This window comes from Hetaerina americana, unplaced genomic scaffold, assembly GCF_022747635.1.
Source record: "Hetaerina americana unplaced genomic scaffold, ioHetAmer1.1.p SCAF_3, whole genome shotgun sequence".
NCBI classification, from domain to species: Eukaryota; Metazoa; Arthropoda; class Insecta; order Odonata; family Calopterygidae; genus Hetaerina; species Hetaerina americana.
Window position 1 is genome coordinate 16,953,700 of NW_027286874.1, and position 24,169 is coordinate 16,977,868.

Below are 24,169 nucleotides of genomic sequence, written 5' to 3' on the forward strand. Positions count from 1 at the left end.
TCGCCGCCCCTGCCTTATCTTTTTGAAACGTACGCTACATTTCATAACAACTAAATTGTGGTCTGAGTCCGCATCCGCTCCCGGGAAGCTGTGGGAATTTATCACACTGTTCCTAAACCTGTGTCTAACCAGGATATAATCTAGCTGATATCTTCCTGAGTCACCTGGCATTTTCCATGTATACCTCCGTCTTTTGTGGTGTCTAAACCAAGTGTTGGTGATGACTAACCCCTGTCTCCTGCAGAACTCAACTGCTTTCTCCCCGCCGTCATTCCTCGTGCCTAAACTGTAGTCCCCCACCTCATCACCATCTCTTCCTTCGCCTACCGTCGCATTCCAATCCCCCATCACTATCAAATGTTTCCCCGCAGGAACACACGCGATCATGTCCTCTAACTGATCGTATATCCTATCGACCTCTTCTTCCTTATGGTTGCTCGGTGGCATGTATACCTGAATAATAACTAAGTTCGTCGGTTCTGCTTTTATCTCCACTAGTAGTATTCTATCTGTTACCTGCTCTATGTTGACTACGCTTCTTCCTACCTCTTCATTTAATACTATGGCAACCCCTCGTTGGCTCTCGTCCCCACCGCTGTATATTATTCTATACTTATCACTCCAGTAATCCCCGCTATCTTTCCATCTCACCTCGCATAGACCTAAAATATCTATATTTCCCCTTTCCATCTCTCGCTTAACATTCTCCAATTTCCCTGCCCTCATCATTGTCCTAACATTCCACATTCCTATTCTAACTAATGTGGTCTTCTTCTTCTGAGTCTTCTGTCCTGCTGCTGCTGGTTTTCCCTTGCAAGGGTTTCGTGGGATGACGACCGCGGAAACCTTGCCTCCCCCGCTGCCGGGCACGACACACGGCCAATTGGGCCGGGCCCCGTGGTTGCCAGGACTCAAAATATCTCTATTGTCCATCATATTTTTCTAGGGAATGATAATTGAGGTGGTTTCCCGTTGCCTTCCTCAATAGTGTTTTTTACGTGACACCATCACTTACTGGCTGCCCCACTGGGGTCAGACGCCATTGCAGCCGCCTCACTGAGGAAAAGACGCCACGTGGACTACCTTTCGTCTGGCTCCAAACCTTCGACCTATCTGGCATGGGTGACCCTACCAGGAGCAATTTTTATTACTTCCGCCAGCACAGCTCTAGGGGTCATCGGAACGCACAAGCCCTTCCACCACGTCAAGGTTGTAGTCCGGGGAGGGATGTATATATATATATATATATATACACATACATACATACACACACACACACACACACAGAACGGGTTTGTGCACTCCAATGACCCCTAGATCTGTGCTGTGGGAGAATGATAATTGCTCCTCGTAGTGTCACCCATGCCAGATAGGTCGAAGGTAGGAACCAGACAAAAGATACTCCACGCAGCATCTGTTCCTCGGTGAGGCGGCTGCAAAGGTGTCTGACCCCAGTGGGGTGGCCATTGAGTGATGGTGTCATGTTAAAAACACTATTGAGGAAGGCAATAGAAAACCACCCCAGTTATCATTCCCAAGACTTAATGACGGACACTTAAGAGAAAATGAGTCCTGATAAGTACGGGGCTCGGCCCAATCAGCCATGTGTCATGCCCGGCAGCCGGGGAGGCAAAGCTTCCGCGGTCCTCATCCCACGAAACCCTTGCATGAGAAAACCAACAGTAGGACAAAAGACACAAGAGAAGAAGATCAATGTAGTTAGAATTGGAACATGGAATGTTAGGACAATGTTGAGGACAGGAAAATTAGAGAATATTAAGCAAGAGATGGAAAGGGGAAATAGGATTAAGCGTAGTCGACATAGAACAGGCAACGGATAGAATAATACTAGTAGAGATAAAAGCAGAACCAATGAACTTGGGCATTGTTCAGGTATACATGCCACTGAGCAACCATAAGGAGGAAGAGGTTGACAGGATATACAAACAGTTAGAGGACATAATTGAGTGCATTGTTGCAGGAAAACATTTGATAGTGATGGGGGATTAGAATACGACGACAGGCGAAGGAAGAGATGGTGATGAGTTGGGGGACTATGGTTTAGGCACAAGGAATGACCGTGGGGAGAAAGCAATTGAGTTCTGCAGGAGATAGGGGTTAACCATCACCAACATTTGGTTTAGACACCACAAAAGACGCAGGTATACATGGAAAATGCCAGGTGACTCAGAAAGGTATCAGTTAGATTATAGGCAGGTATCAGTTAAGATTGTTAGGCACAGGTTTAGGAACAGTGTGATAAAGTCAAACAGCTTTCCGGGAGCAGATGCGGACTCAGACCACTATTTAGTTGTTATGAAATGTAGCGTTAGTTTCAAAAAGATAAGGCAGAGGCGGCGGGTTAGGAAATGGAATGTAGAAGCGTAAAGTGGATTGACAAGGAAGGAGTACCAACAGACTGTAGAGAATACCATGGAGGACAGCAAAGAGCTGATTACTATGGAAGAAAAATGGGAATGTATAAAGAAAGGGATATTGAAAGCCGCAAAAGACACTATAGGAACCTTTAACAGAAAAGGAACCAGGAAACCGTGGATCACGGATGAGATGAATGCATAGATGGATGAGAGAAGAACATGGAAGACTGTAAACACAGTGTTCAGCCAAATGAAGTACAAAGAGCTAAATAATAAATGGAGATGGGTAACAAATAAATCAAAAGATCATGGAGGAGAATGCAGTGTGAAGATATGGAAAGTTTGCAGAGGAAGGGTGAAATTGGTGCGCTCTAAAGCAAGGTTAAATCACTATCGCGAAGTAAGAAGGGAAGATCCAAGCTAACAGTTAGAGATAAGGTTGACAAGATAATAGTTGACACAGAAAAGATCCAAGCGAGATGGAAGGAATATATAGAAGAACTGTATAGTAAAGCACTGAGACCAACAAAGTTAGACATAGAAAAGGAACATGACATAGAGGAATATAGCTTAGGCCCAGGCATACTCAACGATGAGATAGAAAGGGCATTAAGGGAGATGAAACTAAATAAGGCAGTGGGGGTGGATAACATTCCTGCAGACCTACTAAAAGATTTAGGAAAATGTGGGAGGGAGAGGCTATATGGACTGATTCGTAGTATCTGGGAGGAAGGAATCAGGGCAGAAGACTTAGTGAGATCAGTGTTAGTTCCTATTCCAAAAGAGGTAAAGGCTACATATTGTGAGGACTACAGGACAATAAGTTTGATATCCCATGCAGCTAAAGTTGTTCTCAGGATCATAAACAAAAGGATAGAGAGTAGGTCAAATGATTACTTAGGGGATGATCAGTTTGGGTTCAGGAAGGGGAGAGGTACTCATGATGCCATTGTAGTAATGAGATTATTAATAGAGAGGAATATAGAGTACAACCAGGAGGTATTTGCCTGTTTCGTAGATTTTGGCAAAGCTTTGATAGAGTAAATTGGGAAAAACTAATAAGTATATTGAAGAAAACAGGAATAGATTAGAGAGAAAGGAGGCCAATCCGCAACCTGTATATGTCTCAGGCTAAGAAAAATGCTTCGCTAAACATTAAAATAGGAGGGCAACAACCAGAGCAGGTAAAACAGTTTACGTATCTCGGAAGTATTTTGGACCAACACGGTCAAAGTAGTAGGGACCTAAGGAGAAGAATTGCGCTAGGCAAAGAGGCTTTCAGAAGGAGGAGGGAGTTGATGAGAGGGACGTTGAGTAAGGATATTAAGAAAAGACTCGTAAAAACCTTGATATGTAGCTATATACGGCATGGAAACGTGGTCATTGAAGCAGGAGGATAGACGTAGACTAGGGGCTTTTGAAATGCAGGTGTGGAGAAGAATGGAGAAGGTGAAATCGACAGAGAAGAAAACAAATGAGGTAGTACCTGTTATGGAGGGCGAAGAGAGGGGTTTGTTGGGTGAAATCGAATGCAGGCCGGAAAGGGGGTATTGACCAGCAGTGGGATATTGAAGACTGTGATAGACGGGAGAATGTTAGGCAAATGAGGAAAGGGCAGGAAAAGGATTGGGACGCTGGATGGGATGAAGGGAGGAATGTAGTTCTCAGAGATGAAGAGGGAGTTGATGCAGAGTAAGTTGCTTAATTCTGTTTTGTTAGGAGTCACAAAATATTTTATATATACTACCTTGATCAAAAATTTCCCGGAATTTATTCAGAAAATTAAAAATACAAGTTTATTCATCTAAATCTATATTGTCCCCTTCAAAGTAATCCCCATCGACTGCAACACACTTATGCCAGCGCTTGATCCAATCCTCGAAACATTTTTTATATTCGGTTTTCGGTATGTCCATCAGTGCTTCCTGCGATTTTTCCATTACTTCCTCTCGGCTGCTAAAATGCGTTCCCCGTAATGGTTTTTTAACTCGATTGAACAGAAAGAAGTCACAGGGAGCCAAATCAGGTGAATTCGGTGGCTGTTGGATGGTATTTGTTGCATTTTTCGTCAAAAAATTACGAATAATGATAGCACTGTGCGACGGTGCGTTATAATGGTGCAAAATCCACGAGTTTTCTGCCCACATTTCTGGTCTCTTTCGGCGAATTGCTTCACGCAAACGTCTCATAACGCCCAAATAATACTCTTTGTTTACTGTCTGGCCTTCTGGCAAAAATTCATGATGCACTACACCGTTGTAATCCATGAAAACCGTCAGCATTGCCTTCTTTTTTGACTGAAAACGACGTGGTTTTTTTGGTCTCGGCTCATTTGGTGAACGCCATTCACTTGCCTGATGTCTGGATTGCGTGTCGTACTCATAAACCCACGTCTCGTCTCCAGTAATGATCCTTTTGATGAATGTGGGATCGGATTCAGCCTCGCAAATCATGTCTTTTGCGACGTGCAACGGTCTCTTTTTTGCATGAAATTGAGGTCTTTTGGCACCAACTTTGCTGCTACACGTCGGAAACCCAAATCATTAACCACAATGTCTTGGGCGGATCCATAGGCAATGTTCAAGTCCTCCGCTATTTCTCTGATGGTTAATTTGCGGTTATTGACCAACATTTCTTTTACTTTATCAATTTTTTCACCGACTTTCGATGTCGATGGTCTGCCACTGCGTTCATCATCTTCGATTGACTCACGACCACTTCTGAACCGCTCGTGCCACTGGTAAACGACCGTTTTTTTTAGAGAATCGTTGCCGAAACACTTTTCCAACATTTCCAACGTCCGTGCGCCACTAAATCCGTTTTTACGCAAAATTTAATACAAGTTCGTTGTTGCAAATTTAAATCCATTTCTGAAATTGTAAAAAATCGCCAACACACACAGAGATAGATGTACTCTTGGCTACGTAACTTTTGCAAATGTCAAGTTATGACACTAAGATTTAAAGGGAATATCAACAACAGATGTACCAATTTAACAAAAAAAACAGAACTCAAATCGGAACGATGGGAGCGCCACACGGTGGTTATTCCGGGAACTTTTTGATCAAGGTAGTATATATATATATACGCAGACACACACATACATACATATATGTGCTTATGTGTGTTTATATATATATATATATATATATATATATATATATATATATATATATATATACACATATATTATTTAATGTAAAATAAATCTATGTTGAAAGCTAATATCCTAACCTGATAGCAAACTAAGGAGACCATAAGTTTGTCAGCAACCAGAGATGGACGAAACCTCCAGCTTCCTCTTGATCCACTTTGTGGACCAGAATCACATACAATTCCAGAATGAGATGGAGATAAAATTCCTGAGGAGAGAGGTGTGATCTCATCACAAGATGCTCTCCGTTTTCCAGCTTGAGCATTATCCCACAAACGAGTCCATAAATCGCTTCGATATGGAACTAGGCGCTGACCAGGTGACAGAAGGGTCACACAAGCATTCCAAAGTGTAACTTCATTCAGGCATGCGCGCCGATTACCATACTATAAAAAATAAAGAAATAACAACATTAGTAAGTCACAATTACTCTAACTAACATGATATTTACACTGAAATAGTTGACTTACCAAAACTTCTAATTCTACAACATCTACCATTGTTGTTAGTGGCAGGAGAGTTACAAGATGAGAAGTATCAACTGGCAAATTACGAGCAGCAGATGCATATGCTCCAGCTACTAACACTTCTTGAAGAACCTTAGGAACCCACAACTCTAAAGGATTCTCAGCCAATGGAATGAGGAGCTATATTCAAAATCAATCAAAGGTGATTAAATTGCAATTAAAATACTTAATGGCACACAAATAGAATTAAAATCCTTTCCCAAAAATTAAAACTTATGCATCAGAGGATATGTAATGCTGTTTCTTTATTTATAATATTAATTGTGGTAAATCATGTCTACTCAGAGATGTAACTGAGTTACCGGTAACATTACTTTCCTTGAATCTTGCATTGCCAATCATTATTTTGGAACATGTAACAATGGCTAGTAATCTTCCCATGGTTTTAAGAAAATATTTGGTACATTTAGGCAACATAGTAAGCAATTCAAGCAATTTTGACTCTTTATTGCAATCTTGTGCAACACATTCTAATTCACTTTTGGAGCAATTCTTTCCTGGTTTTGGGGCGTGAGCCCTGCCAATATATTCATTTTATAATTAACTAGAGCTCTATACCAATAAAATATTATCATTATTAACATCAAATTCGTATGTTTCAAAATGAAACCTCAAAGTATCAGAACTTATAAAAGTAAATTTAATAAACTAAAGAAGAGGGTAGTTTGAAAGGTTCTTGGAATCACCACCAGATGTCAGCTCTAGCACAATAAGTTTCTTGCGTAGTCATAGGCAATCCTTTATGAGTAAACACGTAATGTGCCAGTGCTCTGGCAAGAGATCTGTGGTGTGGATGCCTCTTTGTTGTTGTTCCCGTATAGTCATTGGTGAAGATTGAAAAAATTGAGATTTGAGCAGTGATTAAATACTTCATACAGAAAGGTATGAAAGCTAAGGAAATTCAGGTTAACTTTCAGAACACTCTATAAAGGTACATTTACAGGTATTTTTAAAGGTTATATAAAGGTACATTTATTAATATCTTCCAGCACTGAAATTATCATACAGGTCGGCTTTTAAAATTTGATCAAAAAAACTGTAACCTACTTGTAATTGATTACAAATTTAGAAGAGATCCAAGAACTGAGCTTGAGTACTTTTTGTTAGTCTTTCCATTTCTATTTGTTTAATATAAATAATTAACAGAATTATCAATCCAAAGGTCTGTTTGATAGGTGATGATAGAGTTCAGCCAAAACTTAGCCTAATGGCATGTGAAATTCAAACATCCGGGTAAAGAGGCCAGATCCTTTCCCTGTGCCATCAATGGTTTCCTAGGAAGGGGAAACCATAGATGGCACAAGGGAAAGGATCTGGCCTCTGGTACTTTCAGCTTGGATGCGGCTGAGGGTGTGTTGAGGTGTGCTTGGGAATCAGACCCAGACCCTCTCGTTAGTAGTCCAACGCTCTACCCCTGGACTACCAAGTCCCATTGTATAAATACAAAACATTAATTAAGTACATATGTAACTAGCTACAGAAAGTCTTCAGCATTTTTGTAGATAGATACAGATAGCCTGAGGTAAGATTAAAAATTAGATAAATGTAAAAATGAAAACTTTACAATGTTCCTTAATATTATTCCAAGATCTTTTCTTGAGGTTGCAAACATTAATGACATACTACTAGATATTTTATAAAATATCAAGAGTGTGTTCTCGGATGATGCTTCAATTACATGCATGTATAAAAATTCCCATTATTGTACAATACAATTACTATGGATTTCGCGATAAAATTTGTGTTGCTCAGCATATTTCATCCCATACATATCCACATATTATCAAATAGATGCCATCTTCAACAGAATTAATTAAATTTAAGGCTGAGATAGTGAATGAATAAATTTTGAAGAACATTTACATAAATAAATCCTCTATTTATCATTGGACATTGTGTGAGAGTGCACAAATGTAATAGATTTCAGTACTGATACATAAATAAGATGTTAAGGAATCAAGTACCCAGTCTCATAGGGAAGGATTTCTTCGAACAGTTAACTCCTATATTTAACAAAATAGCTAACAGCGATTATAAAAATGTAATACGCATAACAGCATCCAATATATTTGCTGATAGAATATATCTTGAAAAGAAAAGTAAAATATTCCTTAACTGAGTAGAATGCCTTTGATGTCAGTCAAGTAGACACAAAAGCTTTAAACTTTGTCACTATCACATTTCTTGTAGTAATAGGCAGGGCATCTAAAAACTTAATGGATAAATGTGACTCTCCCACAGAGCACTTCAAAATATTGCACAGAAATCTTGGTATTATGAAAGTTTTTAGTTTATTCAAACATATTCCTACATCTTCACTTTGTATAAGAACATCTTGAGGATTGTTTTTCCGGAGCTGATACACATTGTTATGACACTAAGAAGGTTGGACAACTAATCACCGCTTATTATGGACTGAGGAAATTCCATAATTCCTATGCACATTTATCCATTACGTTTTTAAATGCCCTACCTCTGACTGCAAGAAATGTGAGAGTGACAAAGTTTAAAGCTGTGCATCAGGGGATTATTCTTGTACATCCTTGAAACGCCACAAAAGGGGTTGATCCCAAGTTCCTGCAATACTTTTTGTTCATGATTACTCTCAGTTTGTTGCCCACTCAAATAGAGATCAATGTAAACATTCCCATCCTATTGAAAGGGCATTGCTGCCAGGTCCAATCCCATTCGAGGACTCCCGTGCATCACCCCCTTGGATGCCTGGCCGCTGGCGCATTACTGTCCAAGTTGAGAGCGCTTACCTTCCCCTTTGGTATGGTAAATTTGATTTAGGCACCAAGAAAGGGGAGCAGTTCTTTCCCTCAGCTGGCTCAGATTTTTTAGGAAGACCAAAATTTTCACAGATTGGGTGAAGTGGGGGTTTCCCAGAGGCATCACCATGAACCTGGACTCTGTGAGTCAGCAATCAAATGCTCCATTCATTAGCTATCACACCAATAAATTCAAAATGTTATCAGAAGCAAAAGCCTAAAACATAAATGGTACCTCCAAAGGTAAAATATATGCAGAAACTACATGACGACACACAGGGAAACAGAGGTGACTCGCAAATCAGCCACAATAGGAAGGAAGCAGTGTACAGGTTTTCTAGCTAAACACCCAATGTACCTAACTCTTAGTTTATAATGTAATAATATCCATAGAACTTACCTCTGAAATAGCATCCCAGTCACCAAGGTGAACTAAAAAATAGTGTATAATGGCCATTTTTATTTCCGCTAGTTTGGCACTGTGAAAAGTTTCAACAAGAATATCCCGAGTAACTTCCACACTTAAAAGCTTCATCTCTGTGGGATCTATGACAAAAACTTGAGGAACACTTGCTGTTGCTAGAGAAGCTAAAGAAGAAGAGGATGAGGATGCTGGAATAGAAAATCTTGCAGCAGATGTAGCGGCAAGGCCAGAAGTGTTCCCCATATCATGTGATTTATCTTCTGATTGTGTAGGATCTTTGACTAATGGCATCTTACAGGATGGAGGGAAGAAAAGAGGCAGAAGGTGACATGGAGTTGTGGGTAGCCCAGTTGGTGGAATGGACAGGACCACATGGCATCCACAATAAGGCTCATGGGAAAGTCCCACATCTAGCATATGGGTGAACACACCAGGAGCAAAAGCTAGAAGATGTTGCTCTGTAAAGACACAAATACATCGAAACTAATGTAAGCCCAACAATTAATAAAATCACATATTATGCAAAGATAAAAATTATCAGCAAAATTATTAGAGTTATAGTCCCCAAATTACACAATCAAATGAAAATCCTTCACTTAATTTACTACGCAAAAAACAACTAGAGTAAACTCTAAATCATTCACATGCTGATTATCTGTTTTGCATATTAACCATGCTATTCCCATACCAGCAGCTCAAAATTTGAATATAATTACCATCTTAAATATAATTCAATGCATTAAAACTTTGATATGCCATTCTTTTAAAAAAAAATACAAGTTTTAACTGCCTGGGCTTTTTTAATAGTTTTCAATTACACAAAATTAAAAGATTTCAATAGTATTATATATTTCAGTTGGAACATTTTTGTACTATCAGAACTTTCCTATTACTGTTTCTTGTGCATTTATTAGCCCTGAGAATCCAATATTTTCCAAGAAGGTGAGCAAAAACGTAACTTTACTATGTAACAAATAGGTCATTAACTATCTACACAGTATGTTTTAATTGCTATCATATGATGAATATGAATCCATATCAACAATCCTTGGTCAATATTCATCCTTGGCCGAAGATTGTTTTTTCCTGGACACATCATTGGTTTGGCTTTCTGAGGAAAATACGTTCTGCTACTCAACTATGCTTCCACCTTTTAAAAAATAGCTAAAAAATAGAAAAAAGTACGCCTTCCAAATGCTAAAATATTCATAGTCATCACAAGGAATAAAAAATGAGAGTCTCCATTTATATAACTGTTTATATCATGATCATATTGTCCACTAGTTTGACTATCCTTGAGTTTTGATTATCCTTACTTCATCATTCCTACATTGATACAGGGATACGTAATTGAGAGTTTACTGTAATTAAAATCAGCTGTATTAATGTTCCTATTAAGGAAATTATTCATGACTTTTTTACCTTCATTTATACATTTAGCTAAACTGTATTTGTGGTTCTGAATTATATTTTTCAATGCTACAGAAGGTCAGATACAAAAACATCAACTTAATGTGGGATTGTTTAACCACTTATGCATTTCTATTTGAAATATTTTCAACAGTCTTGCAAAAATCACAATTAAAATTATTCATTTGGTACTAAAATGGTGACTAATAAGTATTGAACAAAGTACGTAGGGATATATTTGGAGGAGGAAGGCTGATGCTTCATTTTTTTCATACTTCTAAAAGACTTTTTTAAAGAACTATTATCTCTTGCAGATATATAATTTAACAGAAAAGAGATTGTTTTAATAATTAGCATCAATTATTCAGCACAATATTTTGACGTAAAAAAGAGCAAAAATTATACAAACCTCCATAGAGCACAAAGGTTGCTTTAGCTTGCCGGGCCACAGGCCATGGAACTCCAGGGATGGTACAATGCACAGCAGTTCCGTGATGAAGAAGTGTGACTGAATATGCGAAGTGCACTGATGTATTCCCAGTAGGGCTGCTAATATCACAACCTTCTTTTGTCAATTTTGCAGGAAAAGCGGGTGGTTTGACTGGCTATTGAAAAAAATGTTTAATACAGTGAATGCAGTACGAAACTAAAACCTATGAATCAAAATACATTGACAGCACAAACTCATAAATTAAAGTCTAATGGAGAGTATTACTTATGGAGAGTATTTTAGATATCATCTAGATGCATTGGCATTCCACATAATTGCATTTGTGCCAACAGTCTAATAAGATCCAAGCTCCTTCAATTAAATAAAATATGTCAAAAAGTTTATTTCATAATGATACATTGTGTCTTGAATATGCTGACTTTGAATATTTTTGGAGCCACTAAGTATTCAGACATCACATTGCTATGATGTTAGATTTACTAGCACTATTTAACCAAGAAACAAAATAGTGCATAACATTTCTCAAACCTGATAGAGGTAGTGGTGACAAATGCAGATGAGACCGGACGGATGGGAAAGAACAATTAAGTCAAGCGAACAGTCATGGATGCGCAATGGTATGGGATCATCATCTTCATATATCCCACATGGTGTGGCATCATTACAACCTCCAGGTGTACTAGGCAAATTTAAAGGAATGTTGAGCTGAAATCAAGAAAGCATTGTGCATTACAACAATAAGAAAATTAAACTATGTAAAATAATTCTACAAGAATCAAAATGCATATGCTCAACTAGTTTGACAAATTAAAAATAAATGGGTTTTCACCTTACTGGGAGACGATGGTAGAAGAGGAAGAAAGAAAGTAAAGGAAATAACTTGAACTACTTTGGAGAAAACAATACCAAATAAAATAAGAATGGCAGATATACATAAATACAGCAAAATTAATGAAATTTAAATCAGTATGTGTTGACAACAACATCACAACTGAACTCCTATCCCTCCTGAACTTTCCCAAAACATGACTGGCAGCCTTTTTCTGTACCTTTTCCAGTTTTTCAATAAGACCTTCAAGAGTGTCCCGTACTTTTAATGCATACTTTAAAATCGGTCTCATATGGCTTTTCCTTAGTTGCTCTATTGCTCCCTTTAAGGTTTCTCATCACCTAATGCAACATTTTGAAAGCCTTCTTGGCAATAAATTCCACTTTTGTCCCTCACCTAAAATCTTTGGTTAAATAAAAACCTAAGTATTTACAACAATTACATTTGGGGATAACGCTTTCAGAAAACTTGTATTCCCTTTTGGTTACATTTCCCTCATTGCTAAATGTTATGGATTCACATTTAATAACATAAAGATCCATGCTGTTATTTATTACCCTATTAGTCAATCTATTAATATCACTTTGCAGGACTTCATGATGCTGTAGATATTTCAGTCATCCTCAAAAAATCTAATTTGAGCATTAATTTTAGCCACAAGATCATTGGTGTAGATTTAAAAAAAAAAGCAGTCCAAGGACGCTACCTCATGGAAATCCTGAAGTTACCCTGATTCAATACACAAAATAATTGCAATTAAGTGAAAACATCAATCAGAAAAATTAGCCATATTTATGTTTACTGTGGTTCATATTTCATAAAACTAAATTATATCCAAAGCACTTAAGGAAATTTGAAAGATGGTTGATGGTTACTTTGTGGAAATCCATTTCTAAAGTAAGAATAAAGAATGGAACACTTTGCGTTTCCTGTGGAAAGAATTTATTGTGTCGACTAGTTTCACTACACTGTATAATTATCTTGACTCCAGATGATTTGTAGCATCATCTGGACTTCGGACATCTGGAGTCCAGATAATGCTACAGTGTAGTGAAACTAGTCGACACAATAAATTCTTTCCACAGGAAACACAAAGTGTTTCATTCTTTCTTCGTGCTTCACACTTAAGGAAATGTAATTGTCAAAGTGCCTACCAGCTACAACCAACATTTTTTTGGTCTGAATATGAAACTACTGAATATTTTATCTTGAAGTTTATTATATTTTATTAAGTATTAATTATTTGTCAAATGAAAAGTAATTTATATTTTCTTTAGCGTATTCCATCAGAGTACTCCAATAAGGTTACCAAACAAGTTACATGAAAATCAGTCAACACAGGTTACTTGATTGTTCATTGTCAAGTCATTACTGTATCTGGGTTTTAATGAATACTACAATATCGCCCATCTAAATGTACCACTATATTGATGGTAACTATAGGACAATGAAATGAAATGAGTGGTATTACAATAATAATTACAATATGCTATCCATAACAATGAAATATAGTCTAAGCTGAATTAAATGTAAATCGTTTGGTTCAGCCCTTACCCAACTTTTTACTAAGCAAACAATAGTCCCCAATTGCTTCTAACAAGATCACATTAACTGGCATTACAGTTTAATTGCGGATAAATCAGGCTAAGCAATTCCATGAAATTGTTTCCTTTGCTCCTTAAAAACAATTTATGATATCAATTGAGAAGACAAATCAGAGAACACGGTAGAAAATAAAGCGCACATAGTTTGGAAACTTACCACTGTTTCATGCGGAAGGTCATCATGGAACTGAAGGCATGACAGAGTGGGAGAAAGAGGTGCTTCCTCATTCTCACCAGTTTTCCGAAAGGAGGTTGAGTAAGATGACGATGAGTCTTCATCTTCACCTTCTACACTGGTTACGGCTTTTCTATGATGAATGTAAAACAGACACTGATTTGGAGCATCCCACTGAGACCAAACAAAGACACGGTGAATAGACTCTGCCACTGGACTTCCATCTATACTCTGAAATACAATAACACAAATAAAAAGAAATATCATCTTATTCACTAAATATGATGATGTTTGTTCAAATTTACAAGAAAGAAAGGATAATTTATCTCTTTTAAAATATCGAAGGTTATTTGTAACAAGCAGAACAAGTTGCACATTTAGTAATTTATACTTCATTGCTATTGACAAATGCTATACATAAATTTCTCCATGCATGGTTTTGGGAAAATAAATTACCATTATTTTTTTAGGCAGTTTTGCAGCACATCTTTTTCGTAACAAAATGTATGTAGGAACTAAGTATTATAATTCATTTATCATTTTTAATTAACCTAAGTTTTGAAAGGTTCCTAAAAGATGTATCTACTCCTCCATTCACCAATAACTTTCACCCCTAGTCAAAAATCTCCTGCCTGCCACCACCTCACAACTCCACTACAAAACCATAAGAATACTTATATAAGCTGACTAGTAAGAATTGCATCTGAAGATGACCCCAATGGATTAAAATACAGTCATATCAAAACACTGAATTGTGTGAAAATTACAGTTTTTCAGTCTTGAGCCTCACACTAATTATCATATTTGTTTTGTTGCTTCATGTATACATGTTATTTCCATGCAAACATCCCATTATCAAGACAATGTTGCTGAACTTTAATTAGTAGTCTTACGGGGTCACCAAAAATGGGTGTTAGGAGGGTAGTAAGAAATAATATTGCATACATTCTTGCCAATATTTCAGTTTATAAGCCATCTCATTAATATATTGATACATTAAAGGACCTAGTACAAGTACCACATTATTTGAACTCAATCTATTAGTTCGTACACATTTAAGAATATGAGTACTCTCCTACAAAAAGTTAACCAGATATGAAACCTCCCCAGTACAATACTTCCTTTGACTGATCTGTAGCAATTATTTTCTCATTGTACTTGTATAACTACAGCCAATACTGAAACTAGTACCTAGTATGTAGAAATAATTTCTAAGATTATGCCTGCTCTAGAAATCGTACTCAATGATAACCTTGAGGCAATAGAGACAGCAAAAAAAATAATACCAGCTTGATTATGTTAACTATAATTCCAGCTGGCACGATGACAAATATATTGACAGGATAGTATCCTATCTCTGATTTACACAATATTGACAAACCAGTGTGGACCAATACAACCAATGCGGAAAAACTATTAAATATTTACATAGTACCATTGCTACTCAACCAGTAAAAGTTTTCTTAATGTTACACTGTGGGTTGCGGTACTCCAGGGGGTAGAGTGTTGACTACTGACCGGAGGGTCCCGGGTTCGATTCCCGGGCAAGTCTCTGGGCACCTGCAGCCCCACACAAGCTATGTGATTTTTTGGATACCAGATCTTCCAGGGAAGCCATAACCGCCACAGGGATAAGAACTGGCCTCCCTACCCTGATGTGTGAATTTCACACGCCGTCGGGCTTAGTACTGGGTGAACTTTACTGTCACCTACCAAACCGACTTTTGGGTTGATTACTGTGCTTATGGTTTTTATTGTTACACTATCCTGTACATATTTTACTCAAGAGCAACATGTGGTACTGAATTATTGGGCTCATCTTTAAAAGTACATGATGTATTCATAAAATTCCAAGAAACTGCGTGAGATGCCGCAGCAGTAACTTTTAACGGAGTCATGCACTAATATGCATTTCAATACAACAATTTGAGTGAAAAATCATTCGCTTTGACTGGGATTTGAACCCGGATTCCGGTCAAGGCGAATGATTTTTACACTCTGAAATTATTACATTGACATCTTAGAATACAAGGCGATTATTATACTGGTAAAGCTAAGTACACAGCTCACTGTGGGCCATTATTTAGACAACTAAGTGTATTAACCATGTAGCTATGTTTTACATGTATTATTATATGCTCACAATAATATTAAAAACTTGGACAAAAATAATGGGATTCACACAGATGACACCAGAGTTAGTAATTATCTCCACATAGATTATCAATTATCCAACATATGTTTAAGAAGCGCTCATACTATGGAAGTGAAACTGTATAATAAGTTTACACCTAAAAGGTTACCCCTGTTGAAAATACCTCTTATGTCAAAATAGTTGAACATATTTTTGATAGAAACGTGTTATTATTACAATAAGGAGTTCTTTGAGTAATTATTTTTGCTTTTTATATGTATATTTTGCATGATTTTCATCAATATTATGTTTGCGCTTTGCATACAAGTCATTTGAATTAATAAAGTACATATTATTATTAATATGAGCATGCACTTTTAATGACTGAATGAGCATGCACTTTCAATGACTGGCAATAATTGACTGCATGTGCACATGCACATGCAGTCAATTATTTATACACACACTGGGTAGTGTGATACACAGATACCTCAACCAATTGAGGAGAGAGGCGAGGTCCTTCACTCTCAACAGCACCTTTGTCTAGCATTAGGACAGCAAAGTCTAAGGATGGTTGACCATCAACAACTAGATCAATAATACTAGATATACTGAGTGTAGCTAGATGTCTTTCGCTGATTAGCCTCAAACTCCATCTTACGAATATCAAAAAAAGTAATTTAGCCTCCGCCTTGGTGTCCTTAGCCATTTTACCCAATTTACACATAATGGGAACTCTGTTAGTACATATTCAAAGAGAATCATTCCATTTCCCATAAGAATCAATTAAACTAAATGAGAGCAAACTGCCCATTAGACCATTACAGTGGAGAAGATAAGAGTAGAAAGTGGAATAATGCTTGGAAAAGCAATTATTGGTTAGAGTGAAGGAGGTTGACATAAGAATTATTTTGGCTAGGTTAAAAAAATACAAGGAAGACTTCCCATATTTCCCTATCAATAACGAGCATGTTATCTATACAAAAATGTTCAGATGATCAATAGAAAGTAAAAATGCATGTTATGTAATGAAAATTGAAAATAAATCCAAACATAGCCATATTATTACATACACACATCCGATATTGATGTATTTTTACAAACACTAACATAATTTTTACGCGCACACACATATTATATGTATTATACACGTTCAAGATAACTATGAAGCTCTGGGCGTGTGGTATCTAAATAAATTCATGATAACTACGAAGTTCTGGGTGCACGTTATACATGAGGTTTGTGTTATTGATGGGAAATTACGGTAGTAACATTCCATCATTACATACCAACTAAAGATTTTGGACTGGGAAGAGGAGAGAATGGCCTTTCTGACAAAACAGACGAATTAAATCCAATTTTATGGTAATTGTACTTCTCTAAAAAATAAATAATCACCAATTATCACTAAATGCATCCTTAAATCATCTTGAAAAGGATTAGTGGCCACTAACCCTGAAAATATACGTGAAAATACTGCAAAATGCTGAATATGGATTTGCACTTCTTAATTGTTGATGTGTTTTGAAGAGCGGGGTCTGATCTAAATTTTGAAAAAATACCAAACTGACAATTAGCCTCCATAAAAATTCAAAACACTTACTCATAACAAATAAGTAACTAATTATTATTGAATTTTCACTTTTGATTTCAACCATTGTAATGCAAAACCTCCCAAATTTATTTCATGTCAAAATTTTATTTCTTTACCATTTGCAACCAATTTCATATCTCCTTCAAGTTCTCCTCTGCCAACCAACCTTTTTCTCTCGGAAGTTCAGTTACCTTATCAACTCTATTAGCATGGCTCTACTGACTCTTTTCCCTCCAAATATTACATTTTTCCACATAGTCTTCTTCACTTCACTAATCCGCGTTAGCTAACGACCTAAATGCAATTCAGACTTGGTGCGATACATGGCAATTGGAATTAAATTTGAAAAAATGCATAGTAATACATTTTTGGGAAAGGGGTAATTCCCTCCCAATTAGTTACAAAGTGAAAGAAACAGAAAGCGTGAGGGTAGATTCCTTTAAATACTTGGGTGTAACAATTACTCACGATCTGTCCTAGGGAAAGCACATACGAGAAATATGCGGTCGTACTAATAAAAAATTGGGATTTGTAAAAAGAGTGCTGGGTAAATGTGACGAAAAGTGAAGGAACGATGTTTTCTTGCCCTAGTCAGGCCCCACCTAGAGTATGCTGCCAGTATATGGGATCCTCAAGAGATAAATTTGATTTCGGAATTAGATCGAGTTCAGCGGAGGGGGGCTAGATTTGTCAAAAATTGTTATGACCAACGCAGTGGCGTAACTACTTTGCTAGAAAATTTAGGCTGGGATTCCCTTAAATAGCTGCATTTACAATATAGTTTAAACTTATTAAAAAAATTTAAAGATGTGTCCTTTTCCAATGACATCAAGAACATAATACGAACTCCAAAGTATTACAGGCGGAGGGATCACGAATATAAGATTAGAGAGATAGACTGCAAGACTGACAGGTTTATATGGTCATTTTTTCCAAGAACAATAAGATACCAGAATGCTTGTAATCAAAATCCACCACTAGTCAGCTCGACATAATAAGTATTAACCTACAAGGTAGCAAGTGCGCATGGTTATACTAGTATATTTATATTTCTTTTTTGCAGGTTCCCCCCACCTTTCCCCATCCATTTGAAAAGCCCTAGCCCCTTCATCCCTTACCCTTTCCTCCTGGTGCTGCACCCCCTGCCACAAACCTTTTTGGTGGCTTGCAGGGTATTGATGTAGATGTATCCAAATAACTTCTATCTACTATCTAGTACCTTCCTTCTCAACGACCCTACCTTGAACATTCCTTTGATATGAGGGTAGGCTGAAAAGTAATGCACACATGCAAACATATGAATCACAAGAATAACATTGGCAACTATTCTCTTAATTCTGCCTATCATCATCATTACACAAGAGGAAGGAATGACATCCATTATGGAAATACAACTACTAAAGCATTGAAATTAGGACCGAATGAAATGGGCATCAGATGATGCTTTGGTGATTGCCCATGTCACAGCTTCATACGTCATTATGAGCCTTACTACTATATTATATATATCTATAATTTTATTATTTATTAGGTAAGCTACCAGTTAAGGTAGGTTTTCGGATGGACACAACTACCAAATAAATATTTTGTGAATGAAATTGTCTGAGGCGTCACTTTGTGGAAGCGATTCATATCGGAAAAGAAAGAAATACTTGGTTGTTCCACATATATTTTATTAACACGACCTAGGTTTCGACTTACAAAGTCATCATCAGGTAAAGAACAGAAGACACAGGGCTTTATATAGTGGATAGAGAACTGGAGAGGGGAGGTGTCCCTCCCCTCTCCAGTTCTCTATCCACTATATAAAGCCCTGTGTCTTCTGTTCTTTACCTGATGATGACTTTGTAAGTCGAAACCTAGGTCGTGTTAATAAAATATATGTGGAACAACCAAGTATTTCTTTCTTTTCCGAAATATTTTGTGACTCCTAACAAAACACAAAATCCACTAACCTACTCTACATCAAGTCCCGCTTCATCCTGTTCAACATCCCCATATCCTGTTTCTTCCCTATCCTCGTTTACCTAACATTCTCCCCTCTATTACAGTCTTCAACATCCCACTGCTGATCAATACCCCCTTTATCCATTCTTCCTGCCTCCACAGGATTTCTCCCAACAAACCCCTCTCCTCGCCCACCATACAAAGTACTTCCTCATTTGTTTTCTTCTCTCTCCATTTTTCTCCACACCTACATTTCCAAATCCTCCAGTCTACGTCAATCCTCCTGCTTCAATGACCACATTTCCACGCCGTACATAGTTACACTCCATATAATTCGTTGTCTCAGGCGTGACTTCATGGAATCGACTTAACATAATGAAAGGAGAAACTTTGTAATTCCACATAGATTTATTCGACGGACGACCTAGGTTTCGACGTGGCACGTCATCATCAGGTACATTTTGTAAAGAAGACAGAGAATAAATAGTCACACAAATTGGGGGGGTGGGTTGGGGGGGGGGAAGGCGAGAAGAGAGACAACTCCCCGGTCTGAGGTGAGGGTTAGGGGGTGGAAGAGGGGAAAAAACCCAGGGGGGGGGGGTGTTGGCCCGGAGGTGGTTAAGGGGGTTGAGAGCAAGGGGCTAGAAGAAAGGAAAGGATTAGGAACTCTGTAAACTCAGGAAGGGGGAGGTGGTGAAGGGGACGCGTGGATCAGGAGGGAGAGGGGAAACCCAGAATATACGTAAAAACGCTGTATTAAGAGCCGGTAGGGGAGGAGGTAAGGTAGGTGGGGTGTCATTAGGTGTGGAAGGAAGGAAGGTCTAGAAGGGGGGAGTGGGAAGGGTACAAGATTTCGTTAACAATGGTAACCTTATTCTTAACACATTTCAAAATTTCAAATTGCTCTAGCGCGTCAAGCCTTTGTCCTTTCTTCTCAAAATGTAAGAACTCAGGCACAAAATCACTCCGATGATTCTCGTCCAGCAGATGTTTGGCAAAGAGAGACGCCGAGTCCTTATTTTTGACGCACGATTGGTGTTCCTTGATCCTCTCTTTAAACTTTCTCCCAGTCTGGCCGATGTATCCTGCTCCACATTGACAATTTAATTTATAAACACCACTTTTCTCACTTGTAGGGATTCTGTCTTTGGTATGAGAAATTAAATTCCTCATGCACTGTTTGTTATAAAACGCTAGTCTAATTTTGTCTTTGGGGATTTTTCTGCATACCCTCAGGGATAATGGGCCTAAATAGAGAAACCTTCTCCATTGAGCCCTTGATATATCGCTAGGTATAGACCCATAAATACTGTTTCTGGCTAACTTGGACATTTTCCTCTTATAAAGTTTGTCTATTAGTTTTTCCGGGTAGCCATTGTTTACTGCTATTGTCTTAATAATATTAAGTTCCTTTAAAACGCTGGAAACCGTCATTGGTATTGAAGTTAGTCTATTGATCATGGAATGAAATGCTGCAAGTTTTTGTGAAAAGCAATGTCTGGAGGTGGAGTGAATAACATGGTCCGTGTATGTGTCTTTCCTAAATATGGAAAATTGCAATTTCTCATGGGATCTTGAAATGCAGATATCTAGAAAATTCAGGCAACCGTTTACTTCCTTTTCTATAGAAAATTGAATATTGGATTTTAATGAATTTAAGTGGGAGAGGAAATTGTCTAATTGTCTATCTGTCCCGGACCAGACACATAAAACATCGTCCACATACCTGTGCCAGCTAACTACGTTCTTGGTGAGGGGGTGGGGAGAGGAAAATAAGTCCTTTTCGAATGCGTCCATGTAAATATCTGCTAAGACAGGGGACAGGGGAGAGCCCATGGCTAAACCATTGGACTGTTTGTAGAACTGTCCGTTGAAGACGAAATAATTCTGGGAGACGCACAAGGAGAGAAGAAGACACAGTTCATAGGGCAATGGGAGTCGAGATGGACTTCCGAAGGAGGATGTCCTGCGCTAGGTTCACGGCTACTTTCGGGTTCACGTTGGTAAAAAGATCTTTTACGTCAAAAGACACTAGAGTGCACTTTTTGTGAATTGTCATTCCCGAGAGCTTGTTCACCAAGTCCACTGAGTTTAACACACTGTACTTCGCAGAAAATTGAGACAAGTCTCTAAATAACACATTGAGTTTTTTCGCTAGCAGGTGGTTGGGGGAAGACACACTTGAAACAACTGGTCTTATCGGAATGTCTTTCTTATGCACTTTCGGGAGTCCGAAAAATCTCGGAGCGGAAGGATTCATTTGGAAAAGTTGAAAAATTTCTGACCATTTAAACAGTCCCCTCACAGGCTTTTAACTCTTTTTTGCACTCTTGTTGGAATTTAGGGGTTGGGATCAGAACGAAGGACTTCTAAAGTCGTTTGCTTTAATGAAGTCTTCACATTTCTTGACATAACTGCTTTTTTTCCATCACCACCACTGCGTTGCCTTTATCGGCTTTTTGTATAATCAGGTCTTTGGCGGCCAAAGTACGTTTTATAGACCTCAAAGCCGCGTTCTCGGAAGAATAAATTACTTCGTTTCTAATTTGAGAGGCCTTAAGTAACTGCTGTTTAACAACGTGTTTGATAGCACTATTTTCTTTCCGGAGGGCCGACTTCACAGTCCACAGCTAGGTTTACCAAGTCTTTGTCGAGGACCAGGGATGTGAGGAATGTGTTTGAGTCCTTTTTCCAATAATAACACTTCACTGGGTTTAAAGGAATGTCCTGAAAGATTCACAATTCGTGGTCCAAATTGGTGGGAGTCATGGTCGGGAGAAAAGTCCGATTTCCGAGTAGGTTTGTCACGTTGTTGAAGTACCTCGAGTTTCCGGTTGATAGTAGCTCTTTTGAGACAAGAGATCTCACTACATTGTTGTCGCACTTTATCATCGAGACACAACCACTCAATCCAATTGAGCTCGTGGGTTAGTTCCACATGTAATAACAGTAAATATTCGGAAATAGCGTCCCTTTTTACATACCACTCATGCAGTTCCCGTTTTAGCCAGGTTTTCTTGCTACTTCCATGGCGAAGTTTCCTGCTGAAGATCGGGTTTCCTTACAATGGATATTGACGTACTTCGGGAAGATCCCGAGGGAGACGCAGCGACTGTTGAAGTAGATGTTGAGCGACGCGTTCAGGTATTTGATGGAGAGTCTTCTATACAATATTGCCTTCACTGCGTTACTGGCGCACTTGATATAATTCGTTGTCTCAGGCGTGACTTCATGGAATCGACTTAACATAATGAAAGGAGAAACTTTGTAATTCCACATAGATTTATTCGACGGACGACCTAGGTTTCGACGTGGCACGTCATCATCAGGTACATTTTGTAAAGAAGACAGAGAATAAATAGTCACACAAATTGGGGGGGGTGGGGTTGGGGGGGGGGGGAAGGCGAGAAGAGAGACAACTCCCCGGTCTGAGGTGAGGGTTAGGGGGTGGAAGAGGGGAAAAAACCCAGGGGGGGGGGGGGGGGGGGGGGGGGGGGGGGGGGTGTTGGCCCGGAGGTGGTTAAGGGGGTTGAGAGCAAGGGGCTAGAAGAAAGGAAAGGATTAGGAACTCTGTAAACTCAGGAAGGGGGAGGTGGTGAAGGGGACGCGTGGATCAGGAGGGAGAGGGGGGAAACCCAGAATATACGTAAAAACGCTGTATTAAGAGCCGGTAGGGGAGGAGGTAAGGTAGGTGGGGTGTCATTAGGTGTGGAAGGAAGGAAGGTCTAGAAGGGGGGAGTGGGAAGGGTACAAGATTTCGTTAACAATGGTAACCATCCAACAATGGTAACCAGAAAAAACTCAATGTGTTATTTAGAGACTTGTCTCAATTTTCTGCGAAGTACAGTGTGTTAAACTCAGTGGACTTGGTGAACAAGCTCTCGGGAATGACAATTCACAAAAAGTGCACTCTAGTGTCTTTTGACGTAAAAGATCTTTTTACCAACGTGAACCCGAAAGTAGCCGTGAACCTAGCGCAGGACATCCTCCTTCGGAAGTCCATCTCGACCTCCCATTGCCTATGAACTGTGTCTTCTTCTCTCCTTGTGCGTCTCCCAGAATTATTTCGTCTTCAACGGACAGTTCTACAAACAGTCCAATGGTTTAGCCATGGGCTCTCCCCTGTCCCCTGTCTTAGCAGATATTTACATGGACGCATTCGAAAAGGACTTATTTTCCTCTCCCCACCCCCTCACCAAGAACGTAGTTACGCTGGCACAGGTATGTGGACGATGTTTTATGTGTCTGGTCCGGGACAGATAGACAATTAGACAATTTCCTCTCCCACTTAAATTCATTAAAATCCAATATTCAATTTTCTATAGAAAAGGAAGTAAACGGTTGCCTGAATTTTCTAGATATCTGCATTTCAAGATCCATGAGAAATTGCAATTTTCCATATTTAGGAAAGACACATACACGGACCATGTTATTCACTCCACCTCCAGACATTGCTTTTCACAAAAACTTGCAGCATTTCATTCCATGATCAATAGACTAACTCAATACCAATGACGGTTTCCAGCGTTTTAAAGGAACTTAATATTATTAAGACAATAGCAGTAAACAATGGCTACCCGGAAAAACTAATAGACAAACTTTATAAGAGGAAAATGTCCAAGTTAGCCAGAAACAGTATTTATGGGTCTATTACCTAGCGATATATCAAGGGCTCAATGGAGAAGGTTCTCTATTTAGGCCCATTATCCCTGAGGGTATGCAGAAAAATCCCAAAGACAAAATTAGACTAGCGTTTTATAACAAACAGTGC

The 24,169-nt window shown here is 38.5% G+C and overlaps 1 protein-coding gene across 3 annotated transcripts in view; it reads right to left on the reverse strand.

Annotated features, from left to right (window-relative positions):
• The window catches only part of pigeon (protein), a 68,367-nt gene that overhangs the window by 26,093 nt on the left and 18,105 nt on the right, over positions 1–24,169 (reverse strand). For 2 of the 3 annotated variants that reach the window (XM_071587186.1, XM_071587185.1), the window contains exons 6-11: positions 13,706–13,954; positions 11,644–11,820; positions 11,074–11,269; positions 9,231–9,712; positions 6,003–6,179; positions 5,613–5,918 (exon numbers count right to left, since the gene is read on the reverse strand). In XM_071587186.1, coding sequence (XP_071443287.1) covers positions 5,613–5,918; positions 6,003–6,179; positions 9,231–9,712; positions 11,074–11,269; positions 11,644–11,820; positions 13,706–13,954 — 1,587 coding nt within the window. The remainder of the gene's footprint in view (positions 1–5,612; positions 5,919–6,002; positions 6,180–9,230; positions 9,713–11,073; positions 11,270–11,643; positions 11,821–13,705; positions 13,955–24,169) is intronic. The other variant, XM_071587187.1, reaches the window with a different exon arrangement.